This window comes from Haliaeetus albicilla, chromosome 2 (assembly GCF_947461875.1).
Source record: "Haliaeetus albicilla chromosome 2, bHalAlb1.1, whole genome shotgun sequence".
NCBI lineage: Eukaryota > Metazoa > Chordata > Aves > Accipitriformes > Accipitridae > Haliaeetus > Haliaeetus albicilla.
In genome coordinates, this window is record NC_091484.1 from 46,373,693 (window position 1) to 46,400,477 (window position 26,785).

General features: G+C 40.1%; 1 protein-coding gene across 5 annotated transcripts; it reads left to right on the forward strand.

Annotated features, from left to right (window-relative positions):
- Nucleotides 1-1,182: 1,182 nt before the first annotated feature.
- On the forward strand, nt 1,183-20,470 carry TMEM196 (transmembrane protein 196). Of its 5 annotated transcripts, none has more exons than XM_069773704.1 (5): nt 1,183-1,547; nt 13,247-13,303; nt 15,123-15,377; nt 17,240-17,313; nt 19,615-20,470. In XM_069773704.1, the coding sequence occupies exons 1-5, from the start codon at nt 1,383-1,385 to the stop codon at nt 19,619-19,621; spliced, it is 558 nt and encodes a 185-aa protein (XP_069629805.1). In that variant the 5' UTR covers nt 1,183-1,382; the 3' UTR covers nt 19,622-20,470. The 5 variants fall into 5 exon arrangements, with proteins under 5 accessions (XP_069629805.1, XP_009926140.1, XP_069629821.1 ...); XM_009927838.2 differs by having other exon boundaries at nt 1,183-1,541; XM_069773720.1 differs by having other exon boundaries at nt 1,183-1,529.
- The last annotated feature ends 6,315 nt before the right edge of the window (nt 20,471-26,785 follow it).

Consider the following 26,785-nt stretch of genomic DNA (forward strand, 5'->3'; position numbering starts at 1 on the left):
TAAGAATTCTAGATTTTTGCATGCAAGGAAAAAAAATTCATATATGTTTTGTTTAGAATAAAAAAATTAGCACGTATATAGAGAAAATTAGCTAAATCCTGGAGGATGCTGACGATTTTGAATCATGAACTAGATTTGGGGTATGTAATTGTGTAAGCAGTGCTTTTGCCCCATTGCTAAGGTAAACGTTCAAAGGTTGGTGATCCATATTTAGGAGAGCCGAGGTGCTAGGTTGAGTGTTGGAGTGTTACCATGTCGTGTGCCACATCCGGGTTGCAAAACTGCAGTCCGAGTGGCGAAGCATTCCCTGTATCTGAGCCACAGGAATAAAGGTTGGTACCAAGCAATCCAGTACGGCTCAAGTAGCAGCTCTGGATCTCTCGTTATGTTTTGCTCTGCTGCTCATTTGTTCTAGGACTGACACAGTTCTGGCCGTTGTCAGAGTGACAGGAATGGCTACGACGGTGTTTTGGAAGAGACCAGAGAGTTTTGCAGTGGCGAGACATGATGGACTCCAGCCCTTTTACTACTACAAGAGGAAGACGGACTTCCTCCTGAATTTTGACGGCAGCCACCTGGGAGGGGGGAGGCCTGCGCACACCCCACCGAGGGGGCTCGCCTTTTGGGGAAGCGTTGCGGGGCGGCAGCCCGCGGCTGGCATCGCCAGGGCTCTCCGCCTCCTGCCGCCGGCCCGGTCGGGCGCAGGACGGAGGAGGTGTGCGAGCCGGGGTGCGGGGGGAGGACCGGGGGAAGGTGCCGTGCCTTGTGGCCCTGGGGCGGGGCTGCCGTAGCGCCTCGACCGTGCATTGGGTCTAGATTCATACATAAATATAGCCGGGGTGGGCTCGCCACACTCCTCTCCCCCCCAGGAAGAGACGGCGGGGGGGGGGGGGGAGAAATAAGAGGGGGGGGCGGATAAAAAAAGAAAAGGGGAAAAAAAAAATCCCAGTGAGGTCATTTCAATGAGAGCGCAGGAGGCGATCAGACAAGGTCGACTTTTGCGGCGGAGGCGGAGGCGCAGCCCCTGAGGAGCGTGCTGCTGCATACCGGCCGCCGCGCTGCCCAGCCGGCCGGCAGCGGCGCCCTGTCCCCGCCGCCGGGCCGGCACCTTGGAGAGCTCCGCGGCGCCGGGGCCGCGCTCGCTGCCGGCGCGGCGCGGCGCGGCGCGGCGCGGCGCGGCGCGGCGTTGCGCGGGGCCCGGCGGCGCCGGGGCCGCCCCGCCGCCCCTGGCAGCGCCCGCCGGCCGCGGATGCGGCGCTCCGCCCCGGCTGCCGGCGAAGGAAGAAAAGTTTGGGGGCGACTTAGGGCCGCGGGAGCGCCGGAGGAGAAGGAGGATGCGCGGTTTCCCCGGCTGAGCGGGAAGGAAGGATGACCGAGGGAGGATGTGCACCAGCAGCCAGATCATCGGGAGCCTCCTGGTGCTCTCCGTGCTGGAGATAGGGTTAGGGGTGTCCAGCGTGGCCGTGGGGGCGGTCAGTTTCAGCCTGGTCCTCACAGAGCATAAACCTCAGCTGGGAGACTCTTCTCCGGTATGGAGCGGGGTGTGTGTACGTTAGCCATTTCACTCTCTCTTTAACTCTTTATGGTGATGATCAGACCGTGCGAAGGCATCCCCTTCCCTTCCTTTCCCTTCCCTTCCCTTTCCTTCCCTTCCCTTCCCTTCCCTTCCCTTCCGCGTGTGCATGCTGCGCCGAGAGCCTCACCGGGTCCATTTCTGATGTGCATGGGGTACGGTCAGCATACTCGTGGGGCAAGGGGGGAGGCACGGAGGGGAGAGATGTATGTGTGTGTTGTGGGGGAGACCCCTTCTTTCTTGGTCCTTTTCATTTTTCAATTTTGCTGTGAACAATTGAACTTTCTGCGAACCCATTCTCACACCTGGGAAAGCCCAATGCCTCGAGTGGCACACGGGCCATAGCTTACAATCTTTAAATTGACTGTGAGTTTTGCTTTTAAAAAAGAACAGCCCTGTCCCTTATGGCAAGACTGTCAAAAGGTGTTTTAAAATAATGTCAAGGGTACAACAGCGGAGTTCTGAGCTTTTGGAGGAAAAAGAGAAAGAGGAAATAGGAAGGAAAAGGAAAAATATGTTCTCATGATTGGGGCACCCCAAGCTTCTTGTAAAATGAACAAAAAAATCAAACACCAATAATGGGTTAATAGAAGCAGCATGTTCATATCACAGAGCATTTCTCACTTCTCAGAAACCTTTCTTATTTTTTCAGTTTGAGATATGCATGTTTCTAGGAAGGATTTTCCTCCAAATGGTTATTTATATTTATGAAACAAAGAGTAGGAAATATTGAGTATTCAGCCTAAACATGAGTGGGCATTTTTGAACTCCAAAGCTGGTTTTCGCCAGCTTGGATTGTACAGCAGTATTTCTAAAAGGATTGTTTGCTTTGCTTGAGATAAGATGATAAATGCAAAACACTCTTGGTTATTCATCAGTGTAACCTCCTGTAATTTATAGATTCATTCTGACAAAGTGCTTTGTGTAATATTCCCACTGTCAATAATTTTTAATTATCGACAACAGTCATAAATATTTTTGGCAGTATATAAACACACACGTAATTCTGCACTGCAGAACAGGTAGGTGAGAAATGAGAATGAAGACCAGATAAGATAAGGCAGTGGCCAACAGGTAATGATATAATCAAAATCACTTCAAAGAGGGAGGTTTCTGATCATTGCTGATGAAGAAAAAAGATTACTCAAAAACATGTGTCTATCTGAAGATTTAATGACAGAGGGCAATATCCTGGGTTTCACTGAAACCAAAGAGTTTTGGCCAGTCAGTGAGATCAGTATTTTATGCAGTGATTGCATTTTGTGACAGTGCTATCACAGCTGATACCATTTCATGACAATGCACATTTCCTGCACAACTGCCTCATTCATTTTGACAGTTTCTGTTACCCCAGAGTTTGTACTAGCCATAGATTAAGATCTTCTTGATGGCTTGAAGGACCTACAATCAAAGCAAGAGACAGATGTAGGATAAAAGGATGTAAGGGAGTATAAAGAAACAACAGACCAAAATTGATTGGTATAACAGGTGGTTGCATTAACACAGCAGCAGTCTGGCTGATTTCAAGCTGTTCATAGGTAGAGTTTTAGAGAGGAATAAGACAGAGGACAATGAAGTGATTTTGCAGATGTTTATAGGAAATTCTTCCCATACGTGGGTGCAGAGGCATCGAAAGGAACCCCAAGGGACTTGTTTGAAAATGTAACAAGTGGGTGAAGGATGCCCACAACCAAAGCCAGCAGAGACAGGCATCAGCTGCTAGGAACTGAGCAAACAACTGCAGGTTGGGTAGGCAGAGAGAGGCCACAAAGAAACTGTAAAGTGGAAGCAAACAGCTTATGCTTCATGTAGTAGAGGAAAGGAGAAATCACAGAGATATGCAGGGTGGGGTGACACGGTTTTAAAGGCTTACTTACTTTGCCTTGAACTAAGGATCTTTGGTCTAAATTGTCACCTTTATGGCACCGTCTCTGTACCACTCCAGCCGTTCAAATGTCTCATAGGTTGTGTTCTTCTGACTAGAGGACTAGCAGGTGCGACAGGACAAGAAAGCGGCCAGAGATCTACCGTCCTCCAAGGATGCTTAGGGCCATGGGTAACTAGGTCCAAATTAAAACAACTGCAGAAAGGTTTGTTTGCACAATCCTCAGAATTGTCCTGCTGCAGAAATGGCATAAGATGCCTTTCTGCTCACTGGATCTTATGCTGAGCTCATGTTGCCTGTATTAAAGAATATGTCTTGCATAAAATTTGTTATTCTTTTTTTCCAATTCACACTCTTGAATCAAGGTTTCCCTTTGAGAAATGAACATGAAGGACAAGAAAGGGACATTAAAGGAAAAACTAATACTTTGACACATTAGGATGCAAAACACTGGAGTTAAGTTGAACAGTGTCATGTCCCCTGCTGTAAATTACCTGGAAATATACTGAAAGCTTTTGACCCTGTTCTATCCTTTTATGTGGGTGGAACTCAGCAGAGGCTCAAGTTCATAAGGAAGTAGATGAAGATAGCATCACCATGGAAACCCTAACCTGAATTCCTAAAATTTGGGCATCTTAAAATCATGCACATTCATCTCCTATACTCGCCTCCCTATGATGCTTTGCATTTGATGCACATTAGCTTTCTTCTTAAAAGAGTTGTTCTTACTGTTCACTGTCTCCATTCAGCCAGATAATTTACTAACATACCTAACTTTAAGCATGTGAATCCCACCCGTAGGATTAGAGGTACAAGTGAAGTTAAGCATGGGCTGAGGTGCTCTGATCGTTGCATGCCCTGCATTATGTATAAGCAAGCCAGGGAAAGTGGAGTAGACAAGAATGAAGAAATGGAAAGCCTAGATAATGTCCGCATCAAAAATGCATGGAAATGAGAAAACAGTTTCTAAATTTGTTCTCATTGGAGTTGAGCTGGATTAAGATAGTGAGAGTTTAAAAAGTAGCCAAAAGAAAACAACTGAAGGTGTGACTGACTTCTCAAATTATCTGGAGCATGTTCAGATGACTATCCAATTTATTTTACATCATATCCATGGCTGCTAAATTAAAAAAAAAAAAAAAAAAAAAAAAAAAAGAAGGCAGTCAGGAATCTAAGGTGAACGTGTTGTTGATTTCTGGATTTTCTTTCTGTTTGTTGTGACTGTATTGGTATAATCTACTCCACAGGCTGTACTCAGTGTCACTCAGATTTCTTTTTTCCAGAAACTGAGATATATTTCTGAAATCCACCATTCCAGTTCAGTTATATGACGTACTATAGAAATGATCCAATCAATGAGCATGCTGAACCACTAGCACTAACATAGCAAGAATGATAACATCCATAGCAAAAGCTTTTGCACAAACAAAAAAAAAAAATCAGAAGATAATAATTCAAAAACTACTCACAGATATTTTTTAAATGGTCACCTACTTTCCCATCTATATTTAGAACATAATGGTTGCTGCACTATGAGTAGTGACTATATATTCTCACACACACACACACACACACACACGTATATGGCTCTAATTCTCATTTATTCTGTAGTGATGAATAAATTCTTGCTATAAATGAGATCCTCTCAGAGAGACAGAGAATGAGAGACAAAAGCCACATCTTTAGTCAAATATGCCATCTATCTTCATATGCAAGAGAGATACCTGATGATTCACTTACAGCTATGCCCCTCAAGATTAATAGTTTTTTCCCTTACAAAGACAAATATCTAAATGTATTTGAGAGAGATACATTCTCTGGATGTTGGTTGGTGTGTCTGTCTGTCTGTAGGGGCAGAATTATTTCCATGATTTGTGATTTTAGCACAGTGGTAGTCTTCCTGCGCATTAAAAATCTGCATTTATAGTTTGGCTACAGAAATTTGCTCCAAGATAGCACTTGAAATATTTCATTTCAGTGACTTTTTTTTATCCACGATTTGAAGGAAAAGAAAAAGGGACAGTCAGTGTGGAACTCTCCCAGAGCAAGAACATCATTTTAGACTGTTAAATCAATGTTGGTGGCCTAAAATTTTAAAACATTAGATTTTACATCTAGTTTTTACTGCTGCCAAGTTTCCTTTGGAAAGAACAGTCAAACGATTTTTTTTTTTTTTTCAAAAGAACACTAAAAAATTCACATTATTGTTTAGCATGCAGACAAAATGCAGATGTGATTCTACTTTATTTTAACATGTGCATTGCATTTTCATCAAACTGACCATATTTCTGGCTGGCTCCTGCTCCTGATGAAATGGATCACAGCACTGTCAGTGAGCTCAGTGGAAGGTGGAGGGAGTTCTGTACCTATAGATGAGGGAAGATGTACGAAATGTGGGACCTTCTTGCCTTGCATGGAACCAGGAGTATTCACACCAGCTGAGAAGTCTTTCAGTAGGTTTTCTTTATCATTCAGACCCTCCAGAAGTATGTTCTGTACCTATGGATGAGGGAGGATGTACCAAGCGTGGGAGCTTCTTGCCTTGCATGGAAACAGAACAATTCACTCTAGCTGAGAAGTCTTTCAGTAGGTTTTTTTTATCATTCAGAGGGTCCAGAAAGCTTAAACCAATCTGGAAGACGGTCTGTCCAAGGGGACTTGTAGATGCTGGGTTGTATTTTAAAGGATCTGTTGAATATAGACTGACTTAAACATATGCTTAAATGTTTTGCTAAGACTTTAGTTCACCTGCAGGGAATAATCTTTAATTTATTACTTCAGAGACCCACTTCTAAATTTCCTTGCGTGTTTCTAAAAACTATTACCTATTTTTAAAGCATCTCTGCAGGCCTAGAATCCAATGAATGAAAACACTAATCACAGGGACTGGGATAGAATTTAAACTGCTTGAATATGGCTTGAATCAGTGGGAACTGTAGCAGCACCTGAGCTGAAATGACCGAACAGCACACTGCCAGATCAAGGTATTAGCTCAGATTAGACACATTTTAACACTATGTCTCACTTCAAATAGCAAAGCCCCTCCGTTCAGCATGACAGAGTCAGTGGGACACAGGGTTAGGTTGTGGCAGTGCTGTTACTTCTGGTTCTGCATCTGGATGACTTGTAGCCAGCTAGACATTCCTCTCCCCGCAACCCTTTGCATGGGACACCACCACCCTTAGAAGTTTCCATCCCCCTTTTGCAAAGTTTATTGTGTTTCTTTATGGAGGTAACAGGCAAACCTACCACCTAGTCTTGCTTTTTTTTGCCCATTGTCATTTTTTTCTAGTTTGATGCCTTTGTTTTCATGAGTGGATTCTGTGCCCTTTATGGCTGCACTAAGAAAACTTAATCCTTGTCCTGAAATACTGCTTTGAAGAAGAGTTACAGTTAGAGATACCTTGTCTGCTCAGTTCATCCATTAGGGATTTCAGCTTTTTTCTCATTTGGATGGAGTTGAAGCAATGAGATTATTAAATACAATGGCCTTTTCTAGGCATTAATAATTTCACATTTCTGGGTATTCTTATGGCAGTCACATGTTTATACAGTTTTAGTGTAAAACAGATTTTGTGGTTTACCACCTGATAAGAGTAGACCGAAGGGAAGCTGTTGATTCTGTCTTGATGGTTTATTCTTCCAAGCAGAGGTTTATTTGAATAGGTATGATATGCTTGCATTTTCACTGTGCTGTATTCAAATTTGGAATAATTTCCCTTCCTCTATTTCATCAGATACATATGGATGACCCAGAACATGGGAGGGCTTTCCGCAGAGTGTATGTAGTTTAGGCTGCTTCTTTGTCATGAACAATAACTAGGGATCAAGCAGTCCTTATATTCAACAGGTTTTCTCCACTATCTTCTTCAGCCTCTCTCCAGAAAGATTTTTCCATAGATAGTTTTCATTTTCTCAATGGAATTACACTCACTATTGTTTTTGCCTCCTCAAAACAGAAGAAAGAAAGGTTTCTTAGCTTCAATATATAAAATAAAAATAGTTCCTTTTCTTCTGCATGGAAACCAACAAATCTTTGGCTCTCTGCAGATACAACTAAAACTGAATCTTTTTTTTCAGACTACCAGTAAGAAAGCCCCCTTTTTCCAGGAGAAAGTGAAAGAGGCCAAGTCTTTTGTTCCAGGAAATATGAAATAGGGATGGATCCAAACCACAGAACTTGAATCTAAATTGAGATTTCAGTCTCCTTACCAAAATTTCTGGGTGTTTGGATCTGAGGTTTCGTTTCAAACCCATATTTAATATAAAGTAAATTAAAGCAGGCTCAAAATAAACATTCTCCTTTTCTGGGAGGTCTTTGGTTCTTTATTCCAAAGTTCAACAGACCAAAAGAGAGATTTTCAAATATGCATATTGAACATAAGCAGGCACAGCTGCAGGGTGAATGGCAAAGTCTTCACAGACAAATAGACACTACTGCATCACCTTGCAATGACACTAGTGCTGTCAGAGGGACTCTGACTCTGCTAGGTCCCTGGCAAATCTTCACTGAGAGGGGGACTGAGGCACCCACAGCCTACTGAGTCGCTAAGTAGCTTTTGTGCTTTGTAGTACCTTTCTTTGGACTTTTTACCAATCACCCAAGAGTGGTTCTGCCCCTATCTATCGTTGGATGATACATTCAATCCCTGCCTCCTCTACTAGTATTGACGTGAAACACCATGTATCATAGGAGGTATGAATAAGTCTGCAACCAAAAGTAACCCCAGAAGCACTGGGAATTGGTTGGAAGTAGTGATCTATGTAGGTTTTTAAGTAAGATTTTGGATCTTTCAGCCTTTTATGATTTTTCTGATGAATAATAATTAAAACAGAAGTCCAACAGTGAAACATCTGTTTCAACAAGTCCCAGCTGAAGGTCTTTCTCTAGCTCCCAGGGCATTTTGGAGGGCTTATTAATTTAGCTTATCCTCCATTAAATGTTTTAGCCTTATTCTCGGCATGAACTGTGAACACTTCAACAATTGATCATTCCTTATAAGGAGCTTATATTCAATGATACATTTCTTTTCCACTCCTGATTTATTGTATTTTCAGTGTAAGTGTGTTGACCTTAACTTACTTCAGGTTTGGCATGGTTAGAAAATGTAACTACATTTAAAGAGTCCAAGAGGTTGGTAAAAATCAACTGAGGATAATCAATGATCAAATAGAAAAGAGCAAGTCCTCACCATGACAGTATTAGTTAGTCATGAGTAAACTGTAGTCCAGAGTAGCTCAACAGTTACAAGCCAAGTTTAACTGGTATGACATAGTGACATGAAGATGAAGTCTTTCAGGGTAGCCAAGAATAGACAGAGAGTGGCAAGACAACAGAGCCTCTGGTGGCTGTATTCCAGTTGGCAGTATGATAAAATAGAATAGTTCAAAATTAAAAGACAAACAGGAACAAACATAGGAAGTTCCTTTTGAGTCTGATTTGTACTCACATCCTTTTTCTGGTACAAAGAGCTAGTGTAGTTTCTCCCATCTACTTTTCACTACTGCTGATCACAACACTGAGACATCAAAAATTTTACAGGAAATTACTATAGCATCAACAAAAAAAATCCCCGAGTCCCTAGCTATTCTATCAAAAAAAGCAATGATCGGAATCATTCACATAATGTCCCACTAACTTCCTAACCTTTCTAGAGATCTCCACATTGAGAAGCCTGGCTAAGGCAACACTGCATGAGCCATGTTCCTGAGCCCCAGGTATTGTTAATATTCTTTCTGTAAAGCAGGTTTCCACTGCTTCCAGTGAATCAGAAGCCTCTGTAGCCTCAGAAGAGAGTGGTAAACTTGGCTGATCATTTTCAAAGCTTTGCACGAGGTTTAATTGCCTGACACTGTGGCTCAAATTCATCCATTAGTTTTAACAGCAAAATGCCTGCTGTCACAAATAAATAACCATACTGGGTTTTGGGCAAGCCTTTTCTCTGTGAATGTAACACACTGACATCTAAAAAAACCACCCAAATAATATTAATCTTTTGCTACTGTCCAAGTGCTTTTCTTCCAAGGTTTTTAACATGTTCAGGCACACTAGTGCATTCAGATTCACCACTTGTTTGTCTCATAGTCACACAGATTATAAAACTTTGGCATGACCTTCTCAAGCTAACACAGAAGAACGTGGAAGAACCAGGAATACCCAACTCCTCTGAGTTAGAATAGAATAGAACAGACTAGAATAATTTCAGTTAGTTTCCTGTTGAGTTCTTTAACTACAGGACACCTTATTCCTTGCATATATGTATAAATATTGTAGATGTACAGAGAGAGAAAATACATACAGAGTACACATATGGACCCTGACACAATACAATATCATCATAGAATCATAGAATATCTCAAGTTGGAAGGAACCCATAAGGATCATTGAGTCCAACTCCCTGCTCCTTGCAGGACTACTTAAAAATAAACCATATGACTAAGAGCATCATCCAGACGCCCCTTGAACTCTGACAGGCTTAGTGCCATGACCACTTCCCTGGGGACGCTGTTCCAGTGACTGACCACCCTCTCAAGGAAGAATCTTTTCCTAATGTCTAATCTGAACTTCCCCTGACGCAGCTTCATACCATTTCCATGTGTCCTATCGCTGGTCACCAGAGACAGGAGATCTGTACCTCCCCCTCCACTGCCCTCCTTGAGGAAGTTGTAGGCTGCGATGAGGTCACCCTCAGCCTTCTCTTCTCCAAGCTGAACAAACCAAGTGACCTCAGCCACTGCTCGTACGTCTTGCCCTCGAGACCTTTCACCACCTTGGTCACCTTCCTCTGGACACACTCTAAGAGTTTGATGTCCTTCTTATATTGAGGCACCCAAAACTGCACACAGTACTTTAGGTGGGGCTGCACTAGTGCAGTGTAGAGTGGGACAATCAACTCCCTCAACCAGCTGGCTATGCTGTGCTTGATGCACCCCAGGACATGGTTGGCCCTTTTGGCTGCCAGGGCACACTGTTGACTCATATTCAACTTGCCATCAAGCCAGACCCCCAGATCTCTTTCCATGGGGCTGCTCTCCAGCCTCTTGTCCCCCAATATTTATATATAACCAGGATTACCTCGTCCTAGGTGCAGAATCCAGCACTTGCTCTTGTTAAATTTCATGTGATTGGTGATTGCCCAGCTCTCTAGACTATCTAGATCTTTCTGTAAGGCCTCTCTACCCTCAAGGGAGTCCATAGCTCCTCCTAGTTTAGTATCATCGGCAAACTTACTTAATGTACATTCATCGCTTGCATCCAGGTCTTTACTCCAGGTAGTCCCTCAGATACTTTAACAACTATGGAGTACAGTAGTCACCCCTTGTTTTTGAGGGGCCAGTACCTTAGGGATGGCTGATAGCTCATTCACTATTCTTTGGATTTCCACTGGGAAATACATTAGGTAATATATATGTATATGGCACTACATAAATGTAGTTTGAAAGGGTGTGTGTCCTGTCCTTGAAAAACAGTAAAGAACAGCAGAACTGCCCAAACTGGTAGGTTCTAATGCTGAGTGAATCTGTAATTTACTTGTTGCTTCTTTGGTCATTTGCAAGGTTAATATAACTTGTTCATTGCATTCCCTTCTGGCTAGCAAAGACTGTACAATGGAAATAGAAAGTCTTCTTCAATTGAAATCAATGGTAAAAAAAAAATCCATTGACTCTAACAGGAGCAGAATTAAAGCATTCTTGAAAAAATGGGTGACCTATTCTTTCAGCTTTGAAGGTATATTATCAACCCCCCAGCTTTTTAAACTAGCTAACATACACTTGTTACAAGTTGGAACTATCTTTGATGGTATCTTCCAGATTCTTTCTGTAAGCTTTCCAGAACTCATGAATTTTTCTTTATACAAAATTTTCCTTTCAATTCTATTCAAACATTACAGAGAAAAATTATATTATTAATCTGCTTTATCAAATCTGACTGAGTAGAACTTAATTACAGTGATTCTTTTTTTGAGGTTTCTGCATTAATTTTGAGAAATACAAAACACTACATGTGAAGAGCTGAAGCATGCCTTCAGCTGAAGGCAATCTGCAACGACAGGACTTGGAGTGAAATTCCAAAACTTCACAGAAAGCTTGAGTGAAAACTTAAAAGGCAGGTTTGTGAGTTCTGAGCTGCAATCTCCTCTGCCTGTAGGAAAGGGGCAGAAGGAGCCCTACCCATTGGTTTTTCGATTGTTATGCCAATGGATGAGCTCTAGTAGCAATTACCAGTTGTATGTCTTAGTATGTCATGAGGCATTCAGCTCCATGGTCTACATGACCCAGCCCTTTCCATAATCTGATTGGTATTAAGTCCACATCCCATGCTTAGTGTAGAGGTTAATAATATACAAAATTTAACCATATTCATTGTGGGGAACTGATTCAATGGTCCTAACTCAGAATAAAAATACATCTCAAGGCTTATGCTTAGCTATATGTATGACCTGCTTTAGTTGGAGGGAGATAAACTATGTATTAAAGCACCTCCTCAACTGATACTGAAGCTGCAAAATTTTGGAGGGTAAATGAGATGTACATGAAATATGGTACACGGACCCTGAATGCTGTATAGAAACTAGGGTGGTTTTTTTGTTTGGTTTGGGTCTTTTTTTCCCATTTCTTATGTAACAGCCAGATCTGTTCTGTGATTTAATCCTAAATCAAGGTCAAGCAGAGCTTTTTGCTAGGAATACCATCTCAGTGCAAAAAGGATGTGGAAAAACCCAGTTTTAAAACTACTGAATTACTTCCCAATAGCGGTGTAGGGTTAGCTTTACTGAAAATAAGCAGCATAGATTTCTTAATAAAGGAGTTTATGAGGTATCGGAGGTATCAAAGAAATCTTTTGATAGTATTACAAACACCTGGAGAAAGCTCTATTGCTTTCATACAACTGTTGTAGTTCCTACCACGACTGCTCCCTCAGGGTCTATTCACCATTTCCCTGGTTCAACTTTTTTGCAGAAGAAAAGAGAGACATCAGAGAACGTCATCAGTCTTTGATGCAGGTCACTAAAAAGCATCAACATCTATTCATATCAGCTGGTAGGGGGTGTTCCTGGTGTTGTTAATTAGTTGTTACCTAATGCATGATGTGACAATTAGCAGATCAGTTTGTGAAAGGGAACTAAATGAAAAAAGTACAGATACCTTCATGTTCTCTCTTGCAAAGTGGGCTATCTAGAATCTGAAACAGATTTTCCTGCATGCTCAGTGTAGCTACTCCAACAGATGTATTTACAGCTGCACCCACGGAGGTGACTGAATTGCATTCTTGCCCAGAGTTCCACTGTCTTGAGGACAACAATCCATGTATGATCCCCCAGTGGTTCAGAGAGTAGGATCAGGGCATTAAGTACCTCAGCGATGCTTGAAAGTAGATGATTTGGACCACTGACTACTACCTTGCTAAATTTTGCTGAGGAAAAAAAGTAAAGAGTAAAAAGGCCTCTTTTGCTTGCAACATTAGGGCTTTTTTTCATGTTTTGTTTACCCAAGCTATGCTTAATGTTTTGTTTACCCAAGCAGCTTAAAAGTAGGATTATTTTTTTTCTTTTTTTTTTATGAGTAGTCATCCTCAGTCTGACCTCTCATTCCAGTTTCTTCTTCTTGGATAAGCATGCTTATGGCTGAGTTATAACTTCCTGAAAGATAAGGTCTGTGATAAAAATGATGACAATTGTAACCATTGCCTAACCTACTGTTGTGGTCACAACTACAGCAACACAGCAGGATTTAAACTTGAGACCTTAAATGATAAAATAATTGTGGTTTTTTTTTTGTCTTTGCAGTTTCTGCTTTGTGGCATATGTGGAATATTGTGTGCCAAAAAGAAATCTGGACTTGTTGTAAGTTTTTCCACTGCATATATAATACATAAGTATTGGAAAGGCATACTTATCTAACTTAAACTCCTTATTGGGGTCTTTCTGTGTCCAAGTGTTTCTGATAAAAAGTCAGTAAAAATCATTGCAAGTCAGTCCAAAAAAGCAATCAGCACTTTGGGTTAATCAAGTAAAACAAGGCAGTTCTGAAATGGCCTACTTAGGTCATATCTATTTAAGCCATGCATCCCTGTTCATCCCTGCCTGGATAAATTTGGATGGAAAACCTCTTGACAAAAATTTATGCCAAGTCAATAAAAAGTTCCCCAATAATGTCAGTGGATTGTGTCTTCTCTCCTTCGAAAACAAACACTGGGCTGCCACGTCAATGAGGCTGCTGACCAAGTTTGATTCTAGATATCATAGCTGTTCACTGTTTTAATAAGTTCTTTTTGCAATCAGAATCATGTATAAGCCAGTTTTAAAGTGATGGAGGATGTTTTCTGTCTCTTCTAAGAATCAGAAGTACAGCCATTTTTCTGACTGCAGCAAAATGGTGTTATTACTACTCAAGTCGTAGCAGAACTTCATGTTCAAGACATGATCCAATTGTAAGTGATAATGTCTGGCTTAATTTTCTGTCAGCTTGATTATTCTGCCATATACAGATGGAAGTCACATAAGTGTGAAGGGACTCAAGATATCTCTCAGATTATTGTTGAATATCAATGAGCTATCCTAAACCCTGTTACAATTACAGTCTCATTTCTTAAAGCATATGGAGCATAATCAGTTTCTAAAAGTTGTCTGTTCTGGTGGTCTCATAGAACAGTCAGTTCCCAGTGGACTGCATCATATAGCCTGAATGCCACATTCCTGATGATGAAATTCTCATCATGTGTACAGAAGTGGTCTGTAAGGCTCCATAAATTGTTTTTACCACAGTAGATAAGTACATATGCAAAGCCGTACTGAGTAACATCAAAGGCCCATCTAGGTCAACATCTGACAAACCAGCAATATCAAGGGAAGTGAATAAGACAATAATTTAGCAGTGTCTTCATAATAATGTCTTTTGCCCCCGAGCCATTTGTGGTTCAAGGACATCCTGAATCAGGGTGGCATCTTTGTGATTAAACTGATAGGAGGTCTTCAAACGTCTCATTAATTGCAGCCTGTTTCACATCCTTCTAAAGTTCCCAGAAATATTTTAACCAAGTTAAAAACAAACAAACAAACAAACACATAGTCACCACACTGACCTGTAGAGCTGCATCACAGATTTCTTTGTTGTTTCTCTTGCTTCTTTGTCCAGCACATTCACCTTGAACACTTTCGAAGTCCCCACAAAAGCTGTAGAATGCCTCCAAACTGCTGTCTGACTGAACAAACTAGAATTGAACAGGAGACAGAGTCAGAGGGCACACAAAGCAAGAGAGATTCACTGCAAATATGAGGCGTTCACTCCTGAGGAGTGGTGAGAAACTGCACAATAGAAAATTACAACATATACTGTCATGTTACTGTTTTAAGTAAAATGCCGCAAATCAGAAGATTTGTGTCCTAGTAGTTCTTCCATTGACTAGCTTTTAACATGACCAACTCGTTCTACCCAACTTGATCTTACATGCAACATCAGTCTTAACTCTTGTACGCCAGAAGGTATTGTATTCCCTTGGAGCTCTGTGGGAGCTGAGAGAGTTAAAAATTAGTGTCTGTGCAGTGTTTTGTATTCCATGATGCTATGGAAGCATTGAACTATGGTTAGTCTCATTTTTTATATGAATGAGTCTGTCTCTGAAAAATGTTACTGTGACATAACATCTCTTGTCTTTCCTGACAGATGATACTTTTTTCTGCCTGTTGCATCTGCGGACTAATCGGAGGAATCTTAAATTTTCAATTTCTTCGTGCTCTGACAAAGAAGTCGTCTGCCCTCTATTCTTTGCACCTTGCCTCCATGTCTCTTGCATGCATTGGAATTGGTGGTTGCACCCTTTCTTCATGGCTCACTTGTCGGCTAGCCAGCTATGAACAAAGGCGAATGTTCTCAGAAAGAGAACATTCATTGCATCACTCCCATGAAATGGCAGAAAAAGTGAGTTGTGTGTCCTCTCTTATTTGTTCTGCTTCTCCTAAAATGCTACTGTATGTGTTAATGTTTACAGTTGGCAAGAGATGTATTCAGTTTTCAGTTTTATATGAGAAAGAGCTTCTGGGAAATGAAATGCTGCCATTCTGTGTACGCTTTATTATGTTGCATTATATTGAGCTATTTTTAGGTACTGTATATTTGCAGTACATCCATTTCAATGAAGTACATCCATTTTCAACATAATTCCATTGTATAGCTATTCAGGGGCTTAGCTGCTAAATATAGCACTTCATAAATAATTGGAAGCCTTATTAATATGGATTATCATGTATTGTACTATGAAAAGGCACAGAATGCTTTCTGTAACCACATCATTGCATGCTTCCAGGATTTAATCAATTTCTTCCTCTCCCAAGTACTCAGCCTATAAAGTAGGTTATTTAAACACAAAAGCCACAGTTCACAAACCTAGATGACTAAAGCTAAGCACCTAAGGCCATATTTAGACACCTAAATGAAACTGGTCTGATTTGCTGCAGCACTGAGCATTTACTGCCTTTCTCTGTTAAAAGGAAGCTTAACAAGGCATCTAGGTCTATGTTTAGGTGCCAAAACTTAAGCTCCTGCAGATGAGCACATAGGGCCAAAAGAATTAATTGAATAGAATTCTTGAAATCAGCATGGGATTTACAGATCTGATTAACATTTGAGGAGTAAAATGTTCACTGACATCCTGCGCTTTACATTTGGACTTCATATCCAATGTCTTTCATTTGAGAAATGAGTAGAGAAAGGAACAAAAGTCAAGTGGACTGCCCACCTAAAGCTCCATGTGCAAGTTCGCATTGCAACTCTAAAAGTTCAATAGTCTGTACCATATCTACTGAGACCTCTGAACAGCAGAGCGAGGATTAATTCACTCAGACTGTAGAATGTTTTCAGATTCCCTGACAAAACATGATATAGCAGTTAATTGTCCATTAAGTAAAAATTACTTGTCACTATTCTTTAGTTTCTTAACTGAGATGAGACTCCAAGTAGAAATATAGACTGAATTCACCTTAGACTACGTTTGAAATGTGTTTTAAAAAGTTAAATAATACAGGTTACAACAGTAACATGAAGCAGGGTGATAAAATCAAGAGAAGAGATACATTTCTCCCTCTCATTTTAAAATGAAGCAGAATTCTGATGAGCTATGTAGGCAAGTATGAGCATGGTCTTGCAGATGGTAGGCTAGATCTTGCCTGTCAAAGAGGCTCTTGCCTCATCAAGGACAAAGATGAAGCCCATTTGAAAGAAGAGATGACCTGGGAAGGAAAACCTTTCAAAATACAAACACCTTTCAATCCTATCAACTGGTTTGGGCTGAAGATGACCATGTGTAGCAGTAGTTCACTGCCTCCTTTCCTGGCCTGTTGACCTACTGAGCTTTTACAGACTTAGCAGTGAGTACTGTCAGATGCCCACTTATCTTGGGTGAGGGGCCATGATGCATGTGCAGAGCAACCCTATTGCACATGCTCAGCGAATGTGGGATGTGCCCCGCCGATGGTGGACTCCCTGCATGTGTGTTGTAGAATCAGGTATGCATGCATAGATGGTCTGATCTGGGACTTCTTAGACCTACAGCCTGTGGACTACCTGACGCTGGCAGTACATTAGCTCAAGGCATGCCCCTAAAAAATAATGAAGGCTACTGAAAAGCTTACATTAAATTAGGCCCTGATTTAGAAAATAGCTTTAAAGTGTTTCATATATATGAGACTATTTTGTATATTTATACTGACATACAGTAATATAGACATGTACTGCATGTGCATTTTTGTGCTATATTTATTGTATAATTGTTATATTTATATTAGAGATTGAGGGGTATTGAAATAACCGACCTGCCCAGCTGCCCGGTGGTTCCCCCGACACCAGAGTTACCTCCAAGGTACGCTGAACACTAGGGAGCTACCATGTTGTTATGTCACTTCAGGAAGGGCCACCTCTAAGAGGAAGTCATAGTTTCAGCTAATCAAAGTTGGCTGATGCTGTGATGTCACTCTGAGTCAGGAATGGTGCTTCCAGGTAGTGACATAATTCTACGTGGTGAACGCTGCAATCTGGAAGTAAGTTGAGTATTTAAAATATTCACCCTAGTTATAGACATCCAAATGCTCCTATTTGGATGTTGCCACCATTGACTCACTCTGCTTCTAATCTGTGTGCTCCTTCATTTCTTGAATTCAGCAACATTTTTTAATTTATTAATACTTTTATTTTTGAAAATAGAAATATTGGGGAAAATAAATGGTTTTCAATATTTTCTGAAACTATGATGATATTCCAATAGCTGATGTCTGCAGTGATTCAAGTGATAAAGCTGACAAAAGGAAATTTACACTCACTCATGAGTAGCCTTCTGACAGATCATTACCTGTGGCTGACTGATAGTTAATATTAAATGTCTTTAGTATTCTTGGTCCCTTTCCCAGCTGACTGATATCTTCAGCGTAGATCCAACAAAGGGTTTAGGCACCTACAAACAGGCAAAATGTAGCGCTTTGTTTCAGAGCAGACAACCCCCAGACTGGGATCCAGAGTCCAGCGTTAGGCATGCCTGTTCCTCCTCAGTATATGAGGAGAATAAGGCACCATACAAAAGCATCCAACACCATCACCTGCCAAATGGAGAGCTGGGTAGTAGAAAACGCTCAAAATTCAGTAAGTTTACACACCTTATTTTCTCTGAAGCTCACGCTCGATTCAGGAATATTAATTGGCAAGGCTACTTGGTTTGGTGGTTCTAAGTTTACTTTGTAGAGAGAAATAGGATATCCTTTCTTTGAAAAACTGTGCAGGGAACAATTGTCTTGTGATCTACTTTAAAATGTAGCTAGTAATACCTGAAAGAGGAGGCACTCCGAGTTCTGGTCTCTGCCTCGCAAACTATTTATAAATCAAATATTGTGGATTAAAAGAAGAGAGAGAAAGAGTCAGACTAGGAATAAAGACCAGGTCCCAGAATTTTCTTCTCTCTACCAAGAATGTCAGCTACTATGTTATAGAGTCAGGCTCACTCTTTCTGTCTTTCTCTGTTTAGCCCAATGAATCTTCCTTTTCTTTCTTCATAGAAATTTCCACAAGAAGGGGGACAAACAAATCCCTTTCCTTCCACATTTTCTCCAAAGTGTAACTAGGGGGTAGAAGAGGTGAATTTAATCTTTCCATGCAGAGAAGAGCTTCTGGTTTTTCTGCAAATATTTTAGAACTAGCCTAACAGTGACACCTCTACCTAAATTTTAAAAAAGAATTGCCCACACTGCATTTTTATGTGTGCCCATTCCTCTTGGCATAGCTGGATGTTCTCTGGGATCTGTCACTGGACATAAGCAGCAGGTCACTTCACTTCTGCTGCTGGATTCAATTTGGCATGAAATAGGCCTAGGACTGCTCAGAATAAGGCCATTCTGAGCATAAACCTATGTGACTTTGCAGCTGTGAAGGTCAGAGAACTGCTTAATTAATGTAGCCATCTCCAGGTTTAGACAGCTGCTAAGTAGGTATAGTTTGGATTGCAATTTGAGAATTAGAAAATCTAACTCCAGACAAATCTTGGTTTAGGTACTTTAGGATTCTGACTCATGATCAGGTCAGTTTACTCCAGGATGACTCATCTGCCACTTGAGTAGCAATTGCTGAACTGCTAAAAACTGTAGTCTGGCATATTAAGGGAAAACCAAAATCAGTCCCATCCCAAGGCAAGCAGTCAAAACCCTTACGTTCTGTTTGGATCTAGGCCTACTTCCCAAATGTCTATCCCAGCTAGCATCAAATGGTATCTGTTTGTAGCATGTCAGCACAGAAAAAGGTTTGAATGGAAACAAAGATTTAATTACCATCTTGTTCCTTTGTAGATTACCACAAAAGCTTGAGTTGATGCACTTTCAAAGGACAATGTCACAAAATTTGCAGAGATGCCATCAATGCTATATATGTTGTCTGAGAGTAATGTCCAACTCAATCAGTATCAATGAGTCTATCAGCTTTCAAATGTACTTAATTTACGTAGGAAGAAATGCAATTTCTTTTTTTTTAGTGAGGTTTATCAAGCCAAATAAAAAAATGTAGAGTTTTTCTGAATGTTTGCAATTCAGAGTTTGTTAAATTTTTATTACAACCTTAGTTAATTGAATTTCAAATACCATAAAATAATTGTAATTTTAATCAGTGTTTTCTATTCTTGTTCTAGGAAATGACAGACAACCTAAGCAATGGTGGCCCACACTTGATTTATAATGGAAGCGTATATTAAGAGATTTTAAAAAGTCATGGAAAGAAGAAGTTTTAGAATTTTCTTCAGGAAAAAAATAGACTCCAAGAAACTGAGAAAATGGAACTATCTTAGCTTTTATGGCTCAAATGTCACAACTGCAGAACAGCACAGTTGCATCTCCCTCTTAGCGACATGTTCAAAACTTGTCTTCTAAACATTTTGCGGATATACAATATTTATTCACTTCCTGGCTACTCTCTTTTGGTTTTTTTTGTCTGAATAACTTTTCAGAATTGTAATAGTATTTGAAATAGACTTCTCAAGACTCTTCTTCTCATGAAGATGCAAAAACCAGAAAAAAATAATTAAACTGGACCACATTTAGCCTGGTCACAGGATTCCTAAAGAGAAGAGAAGAGGGCAGAGGAAGGATGGCTGAGGGGAATTTTTTTCTCCTCCCCACTTAGCAGCATCTGGTGTAATATGATGGCTTCATGTCATGTGGCATGGTACCAGCAATGCATCTGCACAGTCCCCCTCCCCACACTGCAAATGCATCCAGCCTCACTTTTCCCAGTAGATCATATCAAAAGAGAGCGCAAATTACTCTTCCAAAAGGCTCCCATTTCACATTCAGAGTGTAAATGAACAGTGTGCTGAAAACACCACCAATGTCTTTGTTTTGAAAGACAGAATGCTCTAAGAACGCCATAAATTAAAACCTCAACAATGCCTTGTTGTAAAGAAATTGTAAATATTTCCAATTTGTGGATGAAGTATATTTCGTAATTTGTTCATAAAAGATGACAAATAAAATTAAATCTAAGCCAGAGATTTTAGAGAGATATTTTGGAGTTTTTTCTTGTTAGAGAGATCTTGCAAAGCTGAACCATCACGCTTGCAGTTTTGCACAACACTTTGAAAGGTTCTTAAAGGGGTGAACCAAGCTCAGAAAGGAGAAAAACGAATGCTGAACAGAGGCATGGTCAAGGTCAGAACACACTGGGAATTCTGCACACCCACAATAATTTGGGGTCTGTTAAAGCAGTGTGTATGTTAAGGCAGCAGTTTTAACTGACCCCAAACTTTATCATAAGACCTACTGGCTCATATAGCCATGAAAAATGGAAGATGTAATCTGTAACAGAACATATACAGCATAATATTCATATAAAATATGCATATAAAATCATTCATTATTACATAATGAGTCTATCACTGTGCTGTGAAGCCCAGCACTTCAACATGAGTTTGAGATGTAGGCATTATTGATGACTGGCAACATTCGGTGGTTTATACCTATGTTCCCAGACAAATGTGAATAGAATCTTATTCTTATTCCAGCCATGCCATAAAAACCTCTAGAAATTATATTAAATCGTTTTGTGAATCTATATGGTATAAAATAATCTTTAATCCAATTATTTTAGGATTTTCTAAGTCTGTAAGGGAGTTTCCTGTCTAATTACAATATATGAAACATCTTCACTGTGATGTAAGTCTCTCCCTTAAACTGCATGCAAATTAATTGGATGGCTAAGCTTGTGAGTCAAAAAATGGTCGACCTTATGAGGCTTCTCTTCACTTACCTACTGTCTCAAAGGATATAAACGTGGTCATAGCAAAAGAATTAGGTGTTAAGGCATCCCGGCTCAAGGAAAGTGATTCCCTTCCCAGGTCCTACCAGCCTTTAGACTGTCTCCCCTACTACATTCCCCCTTGTTTAGGCTGTTTATAGGTGCCACTGCCTCTTCAGCTTCATGCTCCTCTTCCTCAGCAGCAGGAAAACATGGGATATATCTGTCTCCAGTATGTGCCCCTTCTGGGAGCACTTTTGCTGCAGCTCTGGAGACAACCTGTCAAGGCAGGACTACTATCTAAAAGGGCTGCAGAGTTTCACACAGGTTGAAGAAATCTACACTGGATGTAGAACCAGAGGTCACTCTGTAAGAGTCCCTTCCTCATTGCACCAGTAAAAAGCCTGTAAAAGGGCCTTATCAAAGAAAAGCAAAAGTAAAATAAAAAATGACTCAAAAATCTACATCGGAAGTACCGGGCTGAGGTTCATCACTAGCTCTGTAGGACAACTGTAAAATCATTGTACAGAGGTATCTTGTGACACCTCAGGACTAGGAATGGTAGTTTCAGAGAGTGGTTTGGAATTGCAGTTCATAATCTGCTCAGGAATGACATGAAAGAACAGACCATAATGCCACCCATTTACTTATCACAAACACTTCACTTCCTGGCATGGTAGTAAGAGTATGGGATGGTGCAGGGGAATGGTGATTATTCTATACCCAACACAGTAGTCCAGGCAACAGCCCCTTTCTCATGCTTTGGAAGGGAAAGGAGGACACATTCTCCAAGCTCACAATGTTTGAAGCCTTACTGTGATTTATGAAATACAACCACACCACTTCTACTGCTTTTCAGGAGGTGCTGGAAAGAGAGAGAGAATCTGGGTTCCAGAGAACAAAAGATTCAATTGTTTGGGGTTTTTTTTCTTCTTTTGCTGCCAAGCCTGTAGAATGCAGAAAAACTGGCTGGTCCCTGCATTAATAAAAGCCTTGAAAATGCAAAGCTGGAATTCAAAAGACTTAGGAACAAATGTGACAAAGATGACTGTTCCTACCTGAGACATACAAAGAGGATCAGAATTCTTAAATTCAAAGTAAATTACCACAATATATGGATGTGGTAAGGGAATTCTAGGAAATGTTTCGCTTTGTTTAATGGAGTTTTTTCCATAACTGCACACAGAGTTCAGCTGTAATGGAAATAATATTTTCTGCATGTTTTCATTACTGGTACAGTTGAAAGGACACTCATTCCACTTATCCAACTGTATGAAAACCAAAACTTTCAGTTTTCAGAACGTGACCGGCCAACATATCTACACCAATAGCTTGAAGGCTGGGCACCAAAATCCATTTTAATCTAAATAAGATGAAGCATGTATTGTCCTTGACACAGTTATTTCTGATCCATGCTGCTGTAAAAGCAGATGCTGGCTCAGATTCTCTCAGAGATACTCAGCCGTTATTTAATAGGTCAAGCAACACTCTTCCTGAAGGGGCTTACTTATTGAACTTTGTGCGTAGAACTTAGCTGGTAAGTCCTTAATGTGTGTTTTAATAGTTTAGGCTATATTTTAGGCTATGCTTGACGTTTCATAGAACCTCAGCATATGAGAAACACATACTTGTTTTGAATTTACAAAAATGAACAGTTCTTATTGCAAACTGTGCAAAAAGTGCATATAATATGTTTTAAATTTTTGTCTTGCATAATCTTCAATATATATTTGTTGCATTAAGACATATGAATTTCCCTTCAGATGGTCTGGGGAGGTATGAAGAACAGTGGACCAGGTCAGATTCAATAGAAAATTTATATGCAGTAAGCCATAATCACAAATAGTCATATCAAAATTTTCTTTGAGAGTGTGATTTTGAAGATAGAGGGAAAAGAGAGTATAATGGCTTAAGCCATTTTTAATCCTTTCAGATCCCAGTCTCAGTCAGGTTAAGGAGTTAAAAGGAGCCTTTTATAATTAAAAGCTTAGAAATATCTAAAAGCAGACTGTTATTAGACTACCATACCATTGTAGATATTACTGCATAATCCTTCTGCCTAAAATTATTCTAGCTAACTTCCCCTTCCTGTATCAAAGTGACACCTTTAGCTCCACTATAAACCTCCAACAAGTTCCACAAAGCTGTTGTACATGCACCTGGAGACAGATTTTGAAGAATATTTTTAGAACTTGTACAAGGGCTAGCAGACAGACTCACAGTCTCCAGGGGGGGGCGGGAAAAAAAAAAAGAAAAAGCAGAATGTTCTTCGTAAAACATAATTTGATTTGAGTGAAGATGCTAAACCCACCCTAGTTTAATATCATCAGCCTGAGGAACTCTGAGTGAACTTGGGAAGCTTGCTCAGGAAGACGTTTTTTTTCCGCCTAATCATAAAATTATGAAAATGCGATTCAGTGTTCTGAAGGAAAAGAGGGAACTGGGTGAGATGAATCAGTAGCTGGAATGTCAGCAGAAAGGTGTGTGCCTGGAGAGACTTGTTTGGCTGTGAAAGTGTTGTTCTGCTTCAGAAAGAAGCAGCTTTGATTTGGAGCAAAAAGTCCAGCTTTGTAATCAGTAGAAGGGGTTTTTTTTCCCAGAGATCCTTTCTGAAATCCACTTTTAATCCTGCTATAAACTGCAAAAATGTGTCATTCTAAAAATATATAGTTATGGCATGTTGAACAGGTTGACCACATACATTAATTAAAAATAAATCTCTATCCATGAAAATAGCTGTTTTGATGAACTGGCGTAATGTGCAATGGGAACACGCTGGGAAGGCAGGCAGGAAGAGGGACCACAAACACAACTGAAAAAGCCTTGAACTGCACAGTGTCATTATAGTGCTGCATATAATTCTACTGATGTAAACCAGGTATATGAGTCAACACAACTTCTCTTTGTAACCCTAAGAAAGCAGACATAGATTTAAAAGGAGCTAAGAGCCGTTAGGATTTCCTGCCTTATTTCTCACATCCCATTACTGGTAGCTAGTGTGAGACAAATCAAATGGTGTAACTGGGCCCACAAACTTGTGCAGATCCTCTCCCACATCATTAGGTGAAACTTTTTTCTCTCCCTCCCACTTCATGCTGGTTCAAGCTAGGAGGTCATGTCTTATATCTTCCTTTATCTCTTCTCTTCTGTTAAAATACAGCTGTGTCCTTTAAAGTCTTTAGTACTGAATAAATTCTTACCTTCCCTGCCCAGAGAAAGCAAACAGATCATTGCCTTCATTTTACAGGCAAATCTAAATCTAAACCATGAAGTCCAAACACCCAGGCTGACAGTATTAAATTCCTGTGGTTTGCTACACTTACTGATATCATGGCTGTCTTCCCCCCTAAATCCAGGCATAAACTCCAGGACTGCTGACAGATAATATTTTTCTAAGGACTATTTATTAACTGTGTAGCACCCTGGAAAAATATGTGTATCAGAGCTCCTTTGGTAACCATTACACATAAAGGACAGTAGGTTAATACTGATACCCATGCTGTGGTGGCAGCAGCAGAGAACCTGAAAGGGCCCAAGAGTTCTGGATCTAAACCTCACAAAAGGCATGGGATTTTGTACGATCATATTTGTGCAAGGGATTGGTTTTTTTCTATTTTATCCTTGCTAAAAATATTGCATAAAACTATGAATAACACTGTTAAGTTTGTAAATTATGACATTCAAACATGAAGAAATGTCTGAATGGATTTTAAGACTAGATAGCACCTTATGATCAACTAGTTTTTCCTTCTGTATAGCACAAGACATGATACTCCATCTGACAATTCCTGTATCAATCACATAACATCTGGGTAAGCAACATACATTTTTAGAATGAAATTGGATCTTTATTTAAAGACTTCAAAAGATGTAATCTATTACTTTCCTTATTCCAGTGAGCAGAAACTTTCCCACTTTAAAGTGATTTGTTTCTATGCAGAATTTTTTTGCGTTATTTTCCAGGCACTGGCTCTCACCATGTTACTGTCTGCTAAATTAAGGAGCCTGGGAGAAACTGGGATCAAGTCATGTCTTAACCATCTCTTGGGTCAGCTTCTTAAATTCCCTCACTTTGGGCAGATTTCCAGACATTAAAAATATATATATATATGTTTTATTTCTTTCCCAAACCTTTTCCAATTTTTCCATGTAAACTTATTCTTTCTTTCCTGTGCATATGAATTATGTCAGTACCTTTAACTACTTATCCCATTCACCCCTGCCTTACCAAAGTTACAATGGACCAACAGCCAGCAGGCTAAGAGTTCTTATTTCATCTCTTTCCCCGATTGCCTTGAACTAATCTTTATACTATAAGGATCTTAAAATTCAATAAAATTTCATACTCTCTTGGCTTTCTTTCCCCAGTTTCTTCTCAGACAAATGGCCTATTTTACTCCTAGGAGTAATGAAGAAAATAAGGAATTCTTTATGTTTTAGAATCTGTCTCCTTCCCTGATTTCTATCAGTGGATAGAAAAATCTTTTGTGTGGATTTGTTTCAGGCTGGCAAGTTTACTTTAACACTGTTGCTTATACACCTAGGATCTTAAAACGTTTACACCATGCAATAAGGAATTCTGCAGAACCCCCGTAATCCTCAGATGCAGAACCAGTTACGGTGTAGTTGTATTAATGAGACACTCCTAACCTGAGCTAATTAGCCACGCTGAGAGGTAGGGCTGACAAACCTGAACATAGAACCACACACACAGGAATATATTGCTTCTGCACATTACAGATCATGTACATTAATGCACTGTGTGGCACAGGCACACCTATAGTGCTTCAGACTCATGCCTAGCTCTGCTATGGCTAGCTTTCAAAGCCAACTGTCAAACAAAGCTGAAAGACTACACAATTACATTTCCATCTGTCAAAAGAAAGACATTTGCCTTATGTTAAATGGCATGCTCAAGAGGGAGTGACCTTTCTTCCCCACCTTATGGTACATGTTAGGTTTTTCAGAGTCTATGCTATGGACTTGGGTCATAACAGCCTCTTGGCAAGTAATGCAGCGGGAATGAGCATCCAACAAAACGGCTTCAAGGATATATAAATACTAATTCGTTGCAATTTGCCATTCAAGAAAGTGTTGCAACATTCTTAACTCTGTGGTAATTCTATGGCTACAGCGATGAGCTTGTGTAGGCACAAAGGAACCAACTGCATCCCTGTTGCAAAACTGGAAAATTTGGAAAAAAAACCTAATTCTGAGAAAAAGAGTTGAATGATGTATTGGCACATCATACATCTAATGGCAGTAAAATAAAAAAGGAGGAAAAACAAGGTAGGTTTATTCAATATACTTTTAAATTCTTCACTCTCATTTTAACAATTTTTTTTGTGTTCAATTTATTCTTGTATGTCATGTTTGGGAGTCTCCTATCCTGTATAGTATTATATTCAACATTTGGTTTGAAAATCACACACACATAAAAAATAATGACATTAATTGTTCATGCCTTATGAACATAGGGTAGTATGTACGTGTATGTTGGGGCCTAACTTCTGAAATACTAAATTAATGTTCCTTTTGAGGACTACATATAAATATGTGCTTAAGGAACT

Excerpts from the sequence above, each read along its gene's own strand:
- TMEM196 (XM_069773704.1), top strand. The coding sequence starts at position 1,383 with ATGTGCACCAGCAGCCAGATCATCGGGAGCCTCCTGGTGCTCTCCGTG. Across the intron at positions 1,548-13,246 it reads CGGTATGGAGCGGGGTGTGT|TTTCTGCTTTGTGGCATATG; the intron begins GTACGTTAGCCA and ends TTGTCTTTGCAG. Across the intron at positions 13,304-15,122 it reads AAAAGAAATCTGGACTTGTT|ATGATACTTTTTTCTGCCTG; the intron begins GTAAGTTTTTCC and ends CTTTCCTGACAG.